This window comes from Pelobates fuscus, chromosome 3 (genome assembly GCF_036172605.1).
Source record: "Pelobates fuscus isolate aPelFus1 chromosome 3, aPelFus1.pri, whole genome shotgun sequence".
Classification (NCBI taxonomy): Eukaryota; Metazoa; Chordata; class Amphibia; order Anura; family Pelobatidae; genus Pelobates; species Pelobates fuscus.
The window spans coordinates 262,306,651-262,326,717 of NC_086319.1; the positions used below are offsets into that span (position 1 = coordinate 262,306,651).

The 20,067-nt window shown below is 43.2% G+C and overlaps 1 protein-coding gene across 6 annotated transcripts in view; it reads left to right on the forward strand.

The window, feature by feature from the left end:
- The window catches only part of ANK1 (ankyrin 1), a 201,535-nt gene that overhangs the window by 179,117 nt on the left and 2,351 nt on the right, over positions 1 to 20,067 (forward strand). For 4 of the 6 annotated variants that reach the window (XM_063448445.1, XM_063448446.1, XM_063448449.1 and 1 more), the window contains 4 exons: positions 420 to 591; positions 8,649 to 8,732; positions 10,054 to 10,206; positions 11,554 to 11,695. In XM_063448445.1, the coding sequence (XP_063304515.1) occupies positions 420 to 591; positions 8,649 to 8,732; positions 10,054 to 10,206; positions 11,554 to 11,652 (508 nt within the window). In that variant the 3' untranslated portion in view covers positions 11,653 to 11,695. Of the gene's footprint in view, positions 1 to 419; positions 592 to 7,360; positions 8,188 to 8,648; positions 8,733 to 10,053; positions 10,207 to 11,553; positions 11,696 to 20,067 lie in introns of those variants that run through there. The other 2 variants (XM_063448450.1, XM_063448447.1) reach the window with 2 other exon arrangements.

Sequence of the window (20,067 nt, forward strand, 5' to 3'; positions counted from 1 at the left end):
GTCTAGCAAGCTTTTAACAGAGGAAAATATAAGAAACTATAGATTAAACATAATTTGCAATAAAGGAAGTGTAAACATTAGATCTCTCTTTACAGGAAGTGTTTAGGAAGCCTGTGTAAGTCACATGTACGGAGGTGTGACTAGGGCTGTATAAACACATTGATTTAACTCCTAAATGGCAAAGAATTTAGCAGTAAGATATCAGGGGTATGATTTATACACCAAAACTGCTTGATTAAGCTAAAGTTCTTGAGCTATAGTAAAGACTACTATATTATTGAACAGAGGGTCTAGATTCTACTCATGTGTGTTAGACTTGTACAAATAATATGTACTGTATATGTTTTGCTTGATCTCAGATATATAAGATGTAGTTAAGTCTGTTTTTATGTTACCCACTCTATGTATTTGTTTTGTAGGGTTCTCGACTGGAATCCAGATGCTGCTGTTCAAATCCCACCTCGACATTCTCCTCACCATGATAATGGTGCTCCTTTAACTTATGAGGAACTTCATCTGCCATTTAAAGGTAGTGCTAGGATCAGAGTCACTCAGCAGAGCACTACATACAACATAAGGGGGATGAGGGAGGTAAGTTGTTTGGGTCACTAATTAATGTTTTTCTCTCTGCTCATGGCAATCACAAAAGCCAACTACAAAACAGTTGTTATGGTTATAATAGAACAGGTTAAAACTAGCTGTCCTGAGATAGAATGTAAATGGTATAAGTAATAAGTATTTGCTTCATAACTTTTGCAGTACAATTTTTATGGTTTGGATTCCTAGAAATACAGAATCTAAAAATGCTTGCAGGTGTAGTAAACCATCTTTTCTATGCATACATCAAACCAATGTGTAATTTTGAAAACTGCCCACTAGTTTCAGGGTAATATATGGCAAAGTGTGCTAGCTTGCACTGGGAAAACACATATCTTAAGGGGGCTTTGATGACATTGCCCCGGTTCTGTACAGGAACAATACAATAAGCTCTCTGGTGACTTGTTTAATAATACTGAACAAAAACTAAAAGTCAGCATTATTATTAGTAGCAATTATATAGCTGTAACATATTTCACAGCACTTTGCCATTATAGAAATGGGATATTTAGAGGCGAAGAAGGCCATGTTCAAACAAATTCACAATCTCACACAAGTCACAATGTGGATTTGATGTAGGAAGATACATATTGCTAGGTCACCTGGGATTTCCAGTTGCCAGGTTGTTTTTTTATTTAGCAAAAATCAATTGGCAACACTCTTAGTATTAAAAAGGAACAAAAATGGGGGGGGGGGGGGGGCGTGACTAGGACACAGAAGGGAGCAGACGCATGGCGAATGAGCTCCGGCTGAATACTGCACTGATACCACGGTGACCAAACACTCGATCCCGGCGGACACAGAGCCCAAAGAACCCCTCACGATATGGGGAAGAAGATTAAAAGGCTCAAAGTCCTGACCGGGAATGGTTCCCGCAATATTAGTGAACTCCTGTAACCACGGCCTAAACCTAAAATGGCGGCGCCGCCCGACTCTCCTTATTCCTCCTCCGAAGATGAGGTCCTGGACACCTCTGATGTAATCCCTTACACAAAAGGTACCATAGCCACATCACCGACAGAATATCTATCAGCCCCAGCCATGGAGGATGACCTAAAGGCCCTCAATAATAATATTAGGGCCTTCTTTAACGTTGACCTCGACATTATCAGGGAGGACGTCACAGAGATCACAGCCCGTGTGAGGGCAAGGAAGGAACATGTCTCTACTATAGCCCACCAACAAGATAGCACCAAAGAGCAGCTATAACAACTGCAGGTGGCGCACAGAGCAGTTCAGACCAGGCTGGACAACCAAGTAGACGCAATATCATGAAAATAAGGGGTATCGCCGAATCAGTAGATGACCTAGAACCAGGGGCGGGCTGGGCCGGGGGGCAGGGAGGCAATTGCCCCCCAGGCCGCCCTAAGTAATTAGAAAAATGGCCACTGCAGGGCCGGTCCTGGGCGCCAGGAGGAGGGGGTGCCGCGCGGAGCAGGCTGATAGCCTGTCACAAGGAGCCCAGCAGGTGGCCAGCTGGCCACTTACAGTGCCCCAGTAGCAAGGCAGAGTAGGCACCTGCTTGTCCCAGATGGCAGGTGCCTACTCTGCAGCAATATACCGGCCGGGTGAGGAAGGAGGCATGCAGCAGCGATGGAGCTCTGCTGATGATCTTCCTGCTCCCTCGCGCGCCCTCTCTGTTGATGTCGGGAGCCGGAATATGACGTCATTCCGGCCCCGCATCACTAAACTGCGCGAGGGAGCAGAGAGGAGCAGGAATATCACGGAGGAAGTCACTGGACCCCGGGGAAAGGACCCAGAGCACTCCTAAAGGTAGGAGCAACAAGAAATAAAATAAATTTGTGTGTGTGTGTCTGAAAGTAAGTGTGTGTGTGTGTGTGTGTGTCTGTAAGTGTGTGTGTGTGTGTCAGGAAGTGTAAGTGTGTGTGTGTGTCTGGAAGTGTGTGTGTGTCTGGAAGTGTGTGTGTGCGTGTGCGTGTGTGCGTGTGTCTGGAAGTGTGTGTGTGTCTGGAAGTGTGCGTGTGTGTGTAAGTGTGTGTGTGTGTGTGTCTGGAAGTGTGTGTGTCAGGAAGTGTAAGTGTGTGTGTGTGTGTGTGTCTGGAAGTGTGTGTGTGTGTGTCTGGAAGTGTGTGTGTGTGTGTCTGGAAGTGTGTGTGTGTGTGTGTGTGTAAGTGTGTGTGTAAGTGTGTGTGTGTGTGTGTGTCAGGAAGTGTAAGTGTGTGTGTGTGTAAGTGTGTGTGTGTGTGTGTCTGGAAGTGTGTGTGTGTGTGTCAGGAAGTGTAAGAGTCTGTGTGTGTGTGTGTGTCTGAGTGTGTGTGTGTGTCTGGAAGTGTGTGTGTGTGTGTGTGTGTGTGTGTGTAAGTGTGTGTGTCAGGAAGTGTAAGTGTGTGTGTGTGTGTGTGTCTGGAAGTGTGTGTGTGTGTCTGGAAGTGTGTGTGTGTGTCTGGAAGTGTGTGTGTGTCTGGAAGTGTGTGTGTGTCTGGAAGTGTGTGTGTGTCTGGAAATGTGTGTGTGTGTGTCTGGAAGTGTGTGTGTGTGTCTGGAAGTGTGTGTGTGTGTGTCTGGAAGTGTGTGTGTGTGTGTGTGTGTGGAAGTGTGTGTGTGTGTCTGGAAGTGTGTGTGTGTGTGGAAGTGTTTGTGTGTGTCTGTCAGGGACGTCTTTCCGCATGGGGCCCTACCGCGCTGCCCAGCATGCCCGGCCGACAGGGGAGATCCTTTGATCTCCCCTGCCAGCCAACGGAGAGGTGGCCTTGTTTTCTGGCCTTGTGCCGATGAGGGAGATCTCAATTCAATCGGGGAGAGAGGAAGCTGCCTAGGACCCAGGGCTGCAGGAGAGGCCGACCTGTAAGGCAGATCGTTCCTCCCGCAAGCAGGCTGTGTGGAGCGTTGCAGCGCATTACCATTGCAATGCTCCACACAGCATTCTGCGCGCAGTAGGACAGGAGATAGCCTGCAGCCAGACAAGCTGCAGGCTGTACAGAATTCACAACTGGACCACCAGGGCTGGCTGTGTCCCAGCCTCTTTCACCAAAGGTAAGAAGAAGGGTGGGGGGGACATATAGATTTTATTTAACGTATAGTAGTATTAAAAAACAAAAAACATTTGCTACCTGCACCCCTCAAACACACACACAGCACCCAACACACATATAGCACTCCACACACACGCAGCACCCCACTCACATAGCACTCCACACACACACACAGCACCCCACTCACATAGCACTCCACACACACACAGAGAACCCCACACTCACATAGCATTCCACACACACACAGCACCCCACACACACCGCACCCATACACACAAACACATACACTGCACCCCTCACTGTTGTGTGTGTGTATTCAGCCGTCTGTGTGTATGTTTGTGTATGTTTGTATTCAGCGGACTGTGTATGTATTCAGCACTCTCTATGTGTACTCAGCAGTCTGTGTGTGTGTGTGTGTGTCTATTCGTCAGTCTGTATGCGTGTATTCATCAGTCGTCGTGTGTATGCATTCAGCAGTCGGTGTGTGACTGCATTCGGCAGTCTGTGTGTATGTATTGAATGTATGCATTGCATTTGTTGGAGGTACTTCTAAATATAATCTTCGTTGTATCTATAATTTACATTTTTATTCCTGTAAGTTGTGTAGGCAGGGCCCCAGTGCACTGCTTTGCCCGGGGTCCCATAATGTTGTTAAGATGGCACTGGTGTCTGTCAGTGTGTGTGTGTGTCAGCAAGTGTGTCTGTCAAGTAAGTGTCTGTCAGTGAATGTGTGTGTGTGTGTCTGCCTGTCAGTGTGTGTGTGTATGTGTCTGCCTGTCAGTGAGTGTTTGTCAGGGTTTGTGTGTGTATGTTATTGAGAGTGAGGGCCAGTGTGTCTGTCAGCAGGGCCAGCCTTTGAGGTATGCAAGCTGTGGGGTCATGTAGGGCGCAATAACAACAGAGGCGCCCGGCGGCCAACACAGCTCACAAGTTTTGGACACCAGCATATTTAATTTAAACGATTCCCTGGTGGTCCATTGGTGCGCACCAGCAGTAGGTGCAGTCAGATCATATCCCTTGTGGTTCCGGTGCTCAGTTAGTGAGTCAGGGCACAGGCTCAGAGATTCTCAGCCTGTGCTCTGACAACATTGAAAGTCGGAGCCGCAAAGGAGTGGGTATGGCAAAGAGCTACTAATTAGCATAATATCAATATCCGTTATAAAACCAGGAAAAGGTGGCCATGGATGGTGAGCTAATTCAGGGGTGCAATGGGCCACTTGACTGGATTTGCCCCCCAGGCCTGAGGCTGCCAGCCCTCCCCTGCCTAGAACTGCCGCCCTTCTTACGTCTCCTGGCTTCCCTGCTATCACAACGCTCGGCTAAAGGCATACAAATTGATGGCTGCTTCCAACTACAGAAATCTTCCAGGGCTCTGGCCGAAGCCACCCAGGACATGCTTGTGCGCTTTTTACTGAACCGGGGCAGGAGGCGGTGAAAACGTTTTGAACAGATGCAACTACTCTTCCTACAAGACTTGTGCAGATCCACATTGGCCTAACGTTCAGCAGGAGTCAAATACAAGTGGGGTCCCTCACGTACCTTACAAGCCACCAAAGATGGCCGCACCTACCAACTCAACTGCGTAGAAGAATCCGAGGCGTTCCTGCTGAAACTAAACCTCACCCGCGGATGCTGGAAGTGGGCCGAGTTGCTCATGGGACGTTGAAATCGTACCATTCATCCCAAGAGCTGCTGCTGATACCGGCTGATGCCAGAGTGGATACTCAGTAATGTACACTACACTGGTCCAAGACCAACGTTCGCCTGACCAATCCCATTAAAATTTTAGTTGATGTTTTAAGAATAGAGAAGTTCCTCTGTTGGTTTGACCTCATGAAGGTCTAGTAAAAGCGAAGCTTACCTTACCCAGACAGCAAAGGTACACCAAGTGACCACCCCCCTCTATCCCCCCACTGCGCTCGGGGGTTAATGAGCGGTATCCCCCCTAGTACGTTAAGACTGCAGTTCACTACATTTACTACTTCACTAGCAACATGCCTGTTAAGGTACTGACCTGCCAGCTGAGTCCGGTGTCCTAGCCTAGTTACCTAACCGCAGTGGCCCTACAGCGAAACTCTCCCTCAGTCATGTACACCTAGCATATTGTTGTTACTTGATTTATTTTTTTGAAAATGTGCAGTTTTATCATGACGTGACATTTTATGCTGAAGCCATATAGATTCAGGGGGGCCCCTTGTCATCCCCCTGCGGATGCCCATGGCTACCACTTTTCTCATGGAACTATTTTGAGAAGGAGCCTCGTGTGCGGTCGGTCAAAAGTTGACTTCCATGGAACTCCCGAACCACCAAACTGATCTGGGTGTTTTTGGGATATGTTGGTCACCCAGATCGGGGCTATCAGGGGATGTGGCTCTTGGGGGGTTTCCATGCATTTTAGGGGTACTTTTGGGGTGTTTGTAAATTGTGTGTTTTCTGTACCTGGAGATAATTGAGTTTGTACAGTTCCTGACTCAATTATCTCTCAGGCACAGGGGAGGGATTACCCTGTTGTTTTGTGTGGGAGACCCCTTGTAGCATTCCAGCTTGTACTCCCAGAACTATGTGTCGTCTGGTTACTGGGAGGGGAAAGGGCTAGTCACTATTCCAGCTTGCTCCAGCATGGATGATTCAGCAGGGAAAGTCCTTGTAAGGACTCCAGCTCCCAGGACGGTGTCGTCCAGTCCCTGGGAGTGAATTGAGCAAGTCCCCTAGCCTGCTCCAGGACGGAGAGGTTCCAGGACCCCGGCCAAGTCACAGCGACTGGGGGTAGAAGCGCTGCGGTTTGTCCTTGGCGGAAGTACCCAGTCGAGGTACAGGGAGCATCGTTACATGTCTATGTAACTTTTAATATCTCTTTATGCACACAAAATAAAGAATTAAAAAAAACAATTTTTTATAAAGGAAATAAAATATGTTAGTATTCCAAAATAATAATAACAAGGAAATAAAGATGCTAATAATAAATTATAGTATAGCAGATTACAGTGATATTGTTATTTAAATTATGTAAAATAACAGATGAAATTTGGATCTTGTAATACCTTGTTTATTGGACTAACAGAATTTTGGAATGACAAGCTTTCGGGGGAACCTCCCTTTCTCAAGTATACAGCATTTCTGAGCAAAAAACAACATAGAATTCAATGTTGATTTTACATCTGTATAACTGTCAGTCAAAGCCATTGGTAGACAAACTCACACATATTGTACACAAATTGCTAAAGCATAAATAAGCACAAAATAAACAATAAAAAAACAAAACGCTGGATGACTCATACAGGTATTGATAAAGACAGATAAATGAACATGTATGACAAACAGATTCATTCATATAGCAGAAATATTCAACCAGGTAAGCCAGGCAGGATTCTGTCACACAGGTGAGATGTAAATACGTGGGCTCACACATGTAAATAAAATAGTAGAGACTGCAAGCGTCTACAATAATGTAAGCAGATGCATAGGTAAGTACACTTATAGACAGGGATGATACATTAACAGATAATTGAGAGCACAAGTCAATGCATGATCAGTTGCCATTTTTACATGCAAAGAAACAAATGTTAACTGGTCACTGCTCACCATATTTATATATAAATAAATCATAAATATACAGATGAGCATGTAAAACTTGCCTACACAAGCACACATTTATACATATAATAGGGAGCTTATCACAGGTAAGTGTACAAGAAGCTTCCTGCCCCTCGTGACTTTCAGAAGCTAAGGTCATCCCTAACTGGGCCACCAGCTCCCTCCTACATCCAATTTTAAAGGGTATTAAATGTTCTTCCTTCCCTCCCCAGTGGGTCCTGTTTCAGCCCCTCCTTTCAGACAGCTGACAAAGTTACAGTGACAGAGACCATCCACTCCCAGGACCAGCATTACAGAGGAATCCCCATTAACCCCCAGCGCAGAGAAAGGAACAGCCACAAAGATTCTGATTTCAGGACTGAGATTGGATTTGGGTGTACTTTAGACTGGTTTACAATCTGGGCATACCTGTAGAGATCGGTAGATAATTTCATAGTGGTAGTATGTGTTTAAATCTCAGTTATAGCAACTTGGCCATCTTTAAATCCCAATTAAAATAGTTGGGGAAACTTTTAAATTCACTTGCTAGGGATCGATCTCTAATTCTTTACTTATTTTAGGAGCTAGCATGTATTAAAACCCAGATTATACCTTAATGAAACAGAGTTTTAATAAAGGGAGGCTATGCCAGTATCTTGGGCATATTACGTCAGGGGCAAATCTCTTGCCAAGTTATTTTAGGGACGGCTATTGGGATATATCTGTTTATTGCACTGGGTGATTATCCTAGGTTTTTATTAGTTTAAGAGCAGTAGGGGTATTCCCTAGAAGGTGAGATTGGAACAGTATGTGGGGGTTCCTGACAGAATTGGGGGTGTGCTTGGTGTTGATTGGTTTCTTTGTGGTTAGCTGTCAAAATGTAGTGCACATTGCTCGAGGAGCCGCAAAATTTGTTCTGCGACGACTCCACACTGAACTGGACCGGGAATTGGGGGAGGGAGGGGATGAAGATGATGAAGAGACACTAACAACTAAAGTTGTACGGAGAAGAGTGATTGTCAAGGTAACTGGCTATTTCACAGATATTTACATTTGCGATATGCTTCTATTCTAGAATACACTGTACAGTAAGACCCTTCTTTGGTCTGTATCTCAGTTTATAGTATCAATATGGAATATATTCCATTTATACAGTTGCATTTTTCTCTGGACCGTATTTCTGTATATTGGATAGGTTCAGTAAATCTCCCATTCATATAATCACACGTTTCTCTGGACTGTATCTCAGTATAAAAGATGGATCCTCTGTGTATATTCTATTTATGAAATATCATTTTTTTTATCTGGCCAGTATATCACATAAGTTGGCTGGAAAGGACTTTTCTTTCTATGCCATTTTACAGGATGGTTGCTTGAGTGAGATTTACCATGCATTTCGATAACTGTCTAAAAGTGTTTTAATGGCTACAAGTGCGCTAACCCAAATACCCCTGAGGGATATACTAACTGCCTAATCTATTTCAGGGTAATGAAGTCCCTGACATTCCTGGGGAACAGGTGACAGAGGAGGAGTTCACAGATGAGCAGGGGAACATTGTGACGAAAAAGGTGTGATATTTACTGTCACAGGATCTGATTCTGTATATGTCATTGTGTGTGTTGGACTTAAATTGTTTGCCATTTTGCATGTGTGCTCCTTTAATGGCATTTAAGTCCAGTTGTGCTGATATTGGTGTTTATGAATGTGACTATGTATGCTATATGTGTAACTGTATCATGGTTTACGATGTTATTAAATTACTAGATACCCAAACTCAACATTTTCTGATGCTGTTGGGGTACAACATATCATAGCACTATAGGAAATTGAGATCCTCGGCAGCCATGTGTTGGCTGAGGATCATGGCAATTGTAATTTAGCAGGAAGGAATAATATATATATATATATATATATATATATATATGGGATGCATATGCAGTGCACAGTGAAACTCACAAAAACAAATTATGTAGCTATTTGATATACATGTAGCTAAATTACCAATGGGGTTTCTTACTGACTAGACTAAATTAGGATTAGAAAGAAAAAAAAATCTAAATTAATAATTCGCCTTGCAATAATTATATATGTATATATATTTTTTTTATCTCCAATAAATAGTGTTGAAGTAATAGCTGATTTGTCCATGTGATACTTTGTAAACCAGTAATTCTAACTATATTGTGAGAAGTTTATTGCAGCAATAGCTACTGGTTTACATTTCTTGCACTGTGAACTCCAAAGAAATCAAATGCTAATAGACAAATGCCAGTTATTTTAATGCACACATTTCTCTAGTAGTTAATATTATTTTTGCTTTCTTTTCCATCCCATTATTACTCTTCTTTACCTCCATTCTAAGTTGTTCCTCTATTTTAGAGTAACATCAAGCAATTTGAATCAGAGCAAATAATTGCTCTTTAACATGAGAGAGGCCATTTATTTACAAAGTAGCGTTTGATAACAATATTTTGTTTTTCCCATTTCCTTGTAATTTGAAAAAGTACAAATAAACCTACTAGAAAAACTCTACATAAGAACTGAATGTTATAGCTGTCATATAGCTGTTTAAATGTTTTACTGTATACGTCATATGCACAGTATGTCTTTCTTCTTCACTATATTTAGTATAGTTTGGGATAACTATACACTGGTATTAAATGCAAAAATGAGTATATTTAGAATTATTTTATAATTTTTACAGAATGATCACTAGTGTATGCATAGAACAGTAATTCAACAACAGTAGCAGGAGTGAATGCTGGCGTTGCTTGTCCTTTTTAGATTAATTTGTGTGACTGGTATTTCCCTGCATACCCTGAGTGTCACCCTCTCAGCATGCATGTCACCCTCTTTGTGCATCATCATACATTGTCATATCCTTTGCAGACAGTCAGGAAGGTTCTGCGCAGAGTGGGACCCCCAGGGTCCACAGATTTAGGGGACAATGAAGATATAATGATTGAGGGGACCCTACAGGAACCAGAAGAGCTGGAGAGTGAGACTCCCAATTATCTGAAGTATGCAGTGTTACACAGAGAGGTACGGAATCTGTTGTTGTGTATATGTTTTTCTTTCAATGTCTGTGGTTTTTACTTGATAGTGCAAAGACAGGGTACTAGATTAGTGCCCCTGTACACATACGCTCAAAGAGTAGAAAGTGTTGCAGCGACACAGCACAACTCTATATTGTTTGCTGTGGCTCATGACAAGTTCCCGATCACTGCCTCGGGTCCCAATCAACAGTCTGTTTCCTGCAAAAGAAACCCTTAATATAATGTATGGGTATTCATGTCGCTGGGAACAAATCAATTTTAACAAAAAAACAAAAAACTCCACACAGGTGAACCATTTGATATCAGTATCCATGTAGGTTTACTGTTGGCAGATCCCATAATTGAATGTCCTAGTCATTTAGCAATTCTTAACCTTTGACACTGCTGTGGGTACGGACCGTTTTCCCATGTTGCTCAGTTAGTGCTTTGTCTAGCTGAACACAAAGAGACCCTTAATGTATATCATACAGAGAGCCAGCGGTTTGTCATCATGGTACTATACCAATACTGAAACTAGACTTCTCATTTTTTTTCTCTGTTCTTTATCACGTCTTTTTCTTTCCTGTTGTACCATTATTTGTAATCTGCTACCCTCGTTCTGTCTTTGCTCTGTTTTCCAAATCCACACTGTCTTTCTGACATGCTTTGTTCTCTGTGTTTAAGTCATTGCAAACCTGAAGGTTGAGGAACATATCTTAGTCTTGTGACACCCACAATATTAGATCGACATTGTCCAAACTGGAGTTTACGGTCTATGAAAGCCAGTTCTGTTTAAGAAAAATCCCAGGGTCTATTCCATTCACATTGTTGTCTGCAGAGACCAGGAGGTGGCGGACATCTCTCAGCCATTCCTGATTTTATCACCATTTTCCTTTAGTGCAACAAAGCAGGTTTCAAGTAAAATAACCAGGGTAATGCATGATACAGATGTGCTTTCATAGAACCTTAATCTTTATTTCAGTTGCACAGCTCAGATACATCATTCAGCAATACAATCACCCATGTATTCATCTATACATCTAAGGAGTCCCTGTATTGCAGGATAATTCCTTGAATGGATATTGAAAACCATGCTTTGTGACCATAGGCAGGTGTTTTCTGTCCAGACACCGTCCTAGAATTTCTTGCTTTGTATTCATGTCTTCTTACTAAATTTTCATATGCCATCTCTCTCTCTCTCTCCATAATGTCACACGTCACCCTCTTGTGTCTCTGTATTTTTGCATTCCTTTGTTTCAATGTCTCCTTTCAATCCACTGTCTGTCACTATTGTCTCCTCCTTACCTTGACCTCCCCAACCCCACCCCTGTGTCTCCTGGACCGTCCCGGGCAGGCAGAGGATGAACATGACTCTCTGAGGTCAGAGGTCGGAGATGGGAGGAAAGGGGCACAGATTGTGAAACGAGCCGGCACTAAACGGGTGCAACAGTGAGACCCCAATACTAGGATGCCCCCAATTACAGGGAGACGCCCAGGTAACACTCAGACTATGCCCATATCCCCACAGATTGCACCTCAAAACTAATTGGAGCGGCCAGAAAAACCCTGTAACAGCAAACAACTTGTGGACAAGCAAAGCAGGCTCTGCCATAACAATAACTGATTAGAATAATTGTAATAACTACTGACATAACCCAAGGCAGTGATGGGATGTTATCATGGAGTACCATGGCTTAACTGCATGATCCACACTCACCACAAGTAACCTTTTATTTGACCTCATACACCCTCCCTGAAATGCTTGGAAAACAACTCATGTCACATTCAGCCAGTCTTTAGACTTCTCATGTTCAGAGTATAGACAGGTTGCAATCAGTTATAAGCTGTTCCTCAGCCAAGACACATGGGCGTAGGAACCCCAAAAAATCTGGGGGGGATAGCATTTTTACTCGCCGGGTATATTCTTATTCCGTAAACTAGGAGTTGTTTATCCCATTGTACAGCGCTACGGAATTTGCAGTCGCTATGTAAATGATTAAATAATAACATTAAAGGGTCACTACAGGGAAGGGGTTTTACTTACCCGGATACCCGGGATCCTCCTGATTAGAACCACCCCTACCCTTCCCATGAATATTAGAACCACCCCTACCCCTTCCATGCACAAAAGAACCCCACCTACCCCTTCCACGCATATTAACCCCCTACCCCTTCCATGCATATTAGTACCCCCCTAACCCCTTCCATGCATATTAGTACCCCCCTAACCCCTTCCATGCATATTAGTACCCCCTAACCCCTTCCATGCATATTAGAACCCACCCTACCCCTTCCATTCATATTAGTACTCCCCTAATCCCTTCCAATAATTGTTCTACCTCTCCCCTCCTCCCATCCATATTAGTAGCCCCCCCTAAACCCTTCCAATTATATTTCTACCTACCCCTCTCCCCCTATCCTTATTAGTAGCCCCCCTAACCCTTTCCAATTATTTTTCTGCCATTTTAACTAACGCCAGTGCTGGAGTGCTGCCGTGTTTACATTAAAACGCCTGCAGGGACAGGCTATAGACACCAGAACCACTACACTAAGCTGCAGTGGTTCTGGGGACTAGTGTTTCTTTAATGTGAGGTAAATTAGAGATTAGTGCCAGGAATAATATGCTAGATTGCCTACTTACAACCAGATGAGGATGATGATGGGCTCTAGCTGCAGTCTGGCTCCACTGGTCTGGTGTAGAACAGGCTCTCTGGAGGCTGTTTGTAACTGTGGTCACAAAAATCAATGTTCTGGGAGAACGGGAAGCAGCTCCATTTTTTGGGGGCCCTTTACACAGCTCAAGGTCTGGGTCCTAGGGTCCACCTTCCTGTTCCACCAATGAGTTTGTTCACAGGGGGTGGAGTGTGTAGGGGATGTCCTGATATGTGTGTAAGGAATGCATTGTGTGAATCTGTGTTTGTATGTGTAAGGGCTGCAAGGTGTGTTTCTGTGTATGTACGGGATGCAGTGTGTGCGTCTGTAAGGGGTGCATTGAGTGTGTGTAAGGAATGCATTGTGTGTTTCTGTGTGTGTAAGGGTTGCATGATTGTGTGATTGTGTGTGTGTGTGCGCGCACGGGGTGCATTGAGTGTGTGTAAGGAATGCATTGTGTGTTTCTGTGTGTGTAAGGGTTGCATGATTGTGTGATTGTGTGTGTGTGTGTGATGGATGTCAATCTCTTTCTCTCTCTCCCTCCCTCCCTCCCTTGTCACTCTCTTTCTCCCCCTCCCTCCCTTGTCACTTTCTTTCTCCCCCTCCCTCCCATGTCACTTTCTTTCTCCCCCTCCCTCCCTCCGTTGTCACTTTCTTTCTCCCCCTCCCTCCCTTGTCACTTTCTTTCTCCCCCTCCCTCTCTCCCTTGTCACTTTCTTTCTCCCCCTCCCTCCCTCCCTTGTCACTCTCTTTTTTCTCCCCCTCCCTCCCTCCCTTGTCACTCTCTTTTTTCTCCCCCTCCCTCCCTCCCTTGTCACTCTCTTTTTTTCTCCCCCCCTCCCTCCCTCCCTACTCTCTTCCTCCCCCCTCCCGTACCTCTGTTGTAGCGTGGCCGAGCTCTGTATGGTCCGGCCGGGTACAGGGAGCTTTTGTTTCCTGTACCCGGCCGGACTAAAAGGAAGTGCACACTCAGTGTGCACTTCCTGTTAGTCCGGTCGGGTACAGGAGACAGATGCTCCCTGTACCCGCGGACCATACAGGGCTCAGCCACGCTACAGTGAGGGAGTGACAGGAGGGAGCGCTGAGCGCTTCCCTCCTGTCAGCCCCTCTCCTCATGCTGCGCCCGGGCGGTGCACCCTCATGGACGCACAAGCCCGGGCAAAGCTGTAGCCGCCTGAGGCTCTCTACAGAGCGCTCGGGCGGCTGCAGCATGAGGGGGACCGGCGGAGCTGGGGGGGATTTCCCCATAACCTGTCCCCCCCGCATTATTTGCTGGGGGGGGATGTGTCCCCCCCATCCCCCCCGGTTCCTACGCCCATGCCAAGACTGATGCTCAGTTTTCTGTATTCTCCCTATTCTTTGTCTGCCTTTATTATTGATTCATTGTTTTTTGTCTCAATCTATCCTTCTGTGGCTCACTCTCATTTTCCCTTTCGATTTGTTGTTTTTTTTCTGTCCTGCTTTCTCCTATTGTCTTCTGTTATTATAGTCTTTTCCACTATCTGTCCATCTGCCTTTCTTTTCTTTCTATCTATCTATCTATCTATTCTTCTTGCAATGATCTGTCAATGTACTTGTGTATATCTGTCAGTCTGACAGTCTCATTCTGTCTGTCATCTAATTATCTTTCTCTATTATCTATCACTCTGTCTGTATATCTCTAATCCCCTGCTTTGATGGCCTGTATTGCATGTTGGACATACTGACACCCTCTGCAGTAAAATCAGAGGTATTTTCAGACTGACTGATGTAATCTTAAGCTTTTTATAGTGTTTACATATATATGTAAATCAATACTCCCTAAATAACCATATAAATGGACTGGATAGAGTGTTTTTTTTATGCATTGTGTATTTCAGTAGCCAGTTGCTTAAAAACAGTTTTACCATTTAATGTATTAAAATATATATCCCCCGTATTTTATTGTATACTGATGATGTATATATATTTACATAGACATACCCATAAGCATGTGTATATCTCTTGCATGCATTCTCCTTTGTGTCACTTTGTCCCATAGAATTCTTGTGATTTATCATCTGATAAGCCCCCTGGGTTTCAGCTGTCTCTACTACCCAATCAGGGATATGTTATGGAGACCAACCCCCACCTTAACGCACACAGAGAGAACATACCTGCAATGTGAGACTGCCAGGGACAGGCCTGTCCAAAGCAGGGATAAATATAGAGATGTTATTGCGGTCAGCATGTGGAGCTACTTCCAGCACAGATAGGGCAAGATATAAAGCAAAAAGGGAAAATCGAGCAGGTAAACACAATAGTGGAGACTTTTATACAGCAAGGAGTACACTGAGCTGCTAGAACAGACAGGGGTTGTAGTCCTCGGCAGCTGGAATAACCTTTGCCACCGTTTTCCTCCTCCTGACAGCATGTTATTAACACTATAATTATTAGCACATCACTAACTAGTAAATGTAAAACATGGGTTTACCTGGCTGTACAGGTAAAATTAAACCTAGCGATGGAATACGGTGTAATACATGTGTGATACACAAATAATGTGTTGCAGAAGGCACAGGTTAGGCACAGTGCAGATGGATTGTGTAGTTTGGACGTGATTATAACTGTGAAACAAAGGTACAGTTAATCCCTCTCATTATTGTTTTTACTATTATTAGTTTTAAAGCACCAACAAGATCGGCAGGGCTGCATCATTAAAGGGGATTGCAAGTAGGATGACCAATAGAATAATATGTAACTCTCTTTGCCCTTTAGTGAATTTCAATGAAGGAAGTCTTAAATTTGAAAATTCACTTCATATTCACTTTCAATTACTGACAGTTATCACTTTAGTAAATAACCCTGGAAATATAAAAAGTACTACCACAAATGCATGGCTGAGTTAACCAGTGTGCTAAGTATGCACCACTGGATTAGCAATCACCATTTATTTGCGCATTTGCAGCCATGATGCCTGAGGGTCTCTGCGATCAATGTTTCATTTAGTTGTACGTTTGAAAGTTTTTTCTAAACTCCATATTTTGTGCAGCACTGCCCCAGGAACCACCTCTAGCAGCCATCAGAGGAGTGGCCACTGGAGGTGTCCCTAGGCTGTAATGTAAATATACTTTTTATAAACTAAACACATAGGCTACTGGCCAAAATGCTTAAAGCAAGCAGTACATACATTATTATTGATTTTGACAAATGCATCTTATATAGGAAATTAAATGAATGCCACAGACATTGTATTATATTTGTTGTTTATACTTTTACATATCATTGGTATTTACAGTTTGTATGGATTACTGTGTTTTTGTGAGGCTGATGTGGGTTTTTTAAACAGTGGCTGGAGTTCCCCTACTTTGAAAAATAGCATGTTTAAATACATGAGTCTACAGTGATCTGAAAGGCAAATTTAGAGACAGGCAAGTGAGGATATAGTACAAGTAAGACAAGCATTAACAGGGCATATAGAGGTATGTAGAGAACTGTGTAAATGGACATACCGGTAAGTTACAGCTCGCTACCAGCCCCCCTCCTACACAGCCCATGCCAGTAGACCACCAGGGAATGAGAGCCCCCCTTCCTGGCCAGCTTACAAGCAGGGAGGGGGGACGAAAAAAAATATAAATAAAAATTTAAATAATATTAAAATAAAATACAAATTATAATTATATTAAAATAAAATAATAATAATATATAAAAAAATATTAAAATATTAATAATAATAAAAAAAATTATAAAAATGCCCACCCGCCACCAAGGTTACACACTCTGCATCATACACACACACTGCACTCACACACACACACACACACTCTGCATCACATAAACACACTGCACTCATACACACACTACATTCATACACACACTGCATTATATACACACACTGCATATTATATACACATACACTCTGCATTATATACACACTGCATTCATACACACACACACACTGCGCATTATATACACATACACTCTGCATTATATACACACTGCATTCATACACACACACACACACACACACACACACACACACACTGCATTCATTATATACACAAAATAAATATTCAATTAATGTAATTTTTTGGGGATCTAATTTTATTTAGAAATTTACCAGTAGCTGCTGCATTTCCCACCCTAGTCTTCTACTCGAGTCAATACGTTTTCCCAGTTTTTTGGGGTAAAATTAGGGGTCTCGACTTATATTCGGGTCGACTTATACTCGAGTATATAAGGTAAGCTAACAAAGTCATCAGCAACAACAGTATGTTTCAAACTTGGCAAATTGCTAGGAGTATGGAAATAGAGTTATGCTAGAAATATCATATGGGAGTATGTTAGATATATGGTAGACAGTGGAATGCTTGTGACATGGTGTAACAGTGTTCTAGTTATAGGGTTAATGCTGGGAACAGAGTATATGAAATTATGCTAGCAATAGCACATATGTGATTATCTGTCAGGGCCCTCGGCTCACGGCCGCACGTGGTCGCACCTGATCGGTGCGACCACACAAAGGAATTACCTGTGCAGCAGCAAGCCGGGAGCTGAGCCGTTGGGGCGTCCATCCCCTTCACACGCGGGATCAAAAATGGCACCGACCGTGAGGTCGCGTCCATTAATAGCCCCATCTCCAAAAATTACGCGAACGTGCGTGTGACGTCACAACATCAACACACACATCCTGCATATCTCTCAACAACCGATATCGAGCTACAAAAAAATCGATCATGCGCCATCTGCTAAATGCAGCTAAGGCCTCCATACCGGCATACTGGAAACAGACGGAGATCCCGACGAAGGAGGAGTGGGTCAGGCGAGTGGAGGACATTCAGGGTGCGGAGGCGCTCCATGCATAACTAGCGGATAAGGCAGGGAACGCACACTAGTTTCAGAGATAGATGCCTTGAGCCCCGTGGAGAGGTACAGACTGAGGGACATGGAAAAGGTTCGGCTAACAAGCCAAAAGAACCAGGGGATCATATTACAGCTTTGATCCTCAACCTAGTCAGTAATCTTAACATGATGTGAATAGTACCCTCAAACTGACGATATGTTGGAGACCTGCGTGTCCCAAATTACAAATCTTCATAACCTATGTATTGACTGTTTGAACAAATTCTCAATAAAAACAGAATTACAAAAAAAAACATCAACACACACAGGCCAAGCTCTGACCAATCACAGCCCAAGGAGGGGTATTTAAACCCCAGAATACCTTAGCTCATTGCCCTGTTGTGGTTTCCATTCCTGGTATCTGAGAGTACGTCTTCCTGATCTTGTTATTGATATTCTTGGTATTTGACTTTGGCTATTCCTGACTATTCTAATTTCTGGTTTCCCTGACTTGGCTTTCTTATCGATCTTGTGTATTTCCGGCGTCCTTGACCTTGGCTTTCCCTTGACTATTCTCTACCTTTCAACGTATTAAACCGGCCATTCTAGGGACCGGTTTACGTTCTGTCTGTTTTTTAGTTCTATGTAGATGTTACATAGTTCTGTGTGTTGGATCATACAGTTGTCGTGACATTATCCTATAGCTGGGACAGGAAGAAGAATATTACAGTCATTACAAATTGCTTTTCCTAGAGACAAGGTAAATTATAGATGTTATAGTTAGGAAAGGTGGATGTATTCTAGATATGGAGACATGATTTCTGAAGGTGTTCTAGAGACATTGAGACAAGAGTGGTGGTGGCATCCTAGAAGCATAGAGTCAGGACTGTTGAAGGTATTCTTGATCTATGGAGACAGGTATGATGGAGTTATTCTAGAGTCATGATTGAATAAGATATTCTAGGAACATGAAGATAGGACTGGTGGAGGTATTCTGGAGACAGGTATGATGGAGATATTATAAAAACATTCTAGAAACATGATTGAGTGAGGTAATCTAGATTCATGGAGATAGGACTGATGGAGGCATTGTACAATGATGTAGACAGAACTGGTGGAAGTATTGTACAATGATGTAGACAGAACAGGTGGAGGCTTTGTACAATGATGCAGGCAGTATTGTACAATGATGTAGACAGAACTGGTGGATGTATTGTACAATGATGCAGACAGGACTGGTGGAAGTATTGTACAATGATGTAGACAGGACTGGTGGAAGTATTGTACAATGATGTAGGAAATATTGTACAATGTTGTAGACAGAACTGGTGGAAGTATTGTACAATGATGTAGACAGGACTGGTGAAAGTACTGTACAATGATGTAGACAGGACTGGTGAAAGTACTGTACAATGATGTAGACAGGACTGGTGGAGGTATTGTACAATGATGCAAACAGGACTGGTGGAGGTATTGTACAATGATGTAGACAGGACTGGTGGAAGTATTGTACAATGATGTAGACAGGACTGGTGGAAATATTGTACAATGATGCAAACAGGACTGGTGGAGGTATTGTACAATGATGCAGACAGGACTGGTGGTAGAATTGTACAATGATGTAGACAGGACTGGTGGAAGTATTGTACAATGATGCAAACAGGACTGGTGGAGGTATTGTACAATGATGTAGACAGGACTGGTGGAGGTATTGTACAATGATGTAGACAGGACTGGTGGAGGTATTGTACAATGATGCAAACAGGACTGGTGGAGGTATTGTACAATGATGCAAACAGGACTGGTGGAGGTATTGTACAATGATGTAGACAGGACTGGTGGAGGTATTGTACAATGATGCAGACAGGCCTGGTGGAAGGAAGTATTCTGGAGACAGGTGCTTATGAATAAGTACTGATTTAGCACAAAACGTGTAAAGCGAGGGAATATGTCCAGGGTGATGGGTGTTTCAAGCTTTGTTTTATATGGACCAGAAAAAGCTGAATGTAGTATAAATACTGAATAAATAAAACATCACTTTTTTTTTTATTACATTACAGTTAAAATGCTATAGAGATCAAAAGATGGTAAACAATAATAACCATAAATCCTATTCTTTCAGAAACACGTTTTAAAATCACTAGCACAAATCTGCATGAGCTCCCTGTCCCCAGTATTACAAACTTTACCTAATAGCCCTAGAACAATTAAATAATAACAAAGGTGATATTGTTACCAATCACCACTAGAGGGCTGTACACAGGTAGGTGACTAAAACATAACCCAGAAGTAGATAGAGGACACTGGCTGTCCTATATTTCCTTTGGTAATAGATTGCGGGAAGGTAGGCTGTCATATATTTATTTGCCAGCTGGGTCCATCCACCAAAGGTAAAGGAGAATTATAGAGTAAAAAT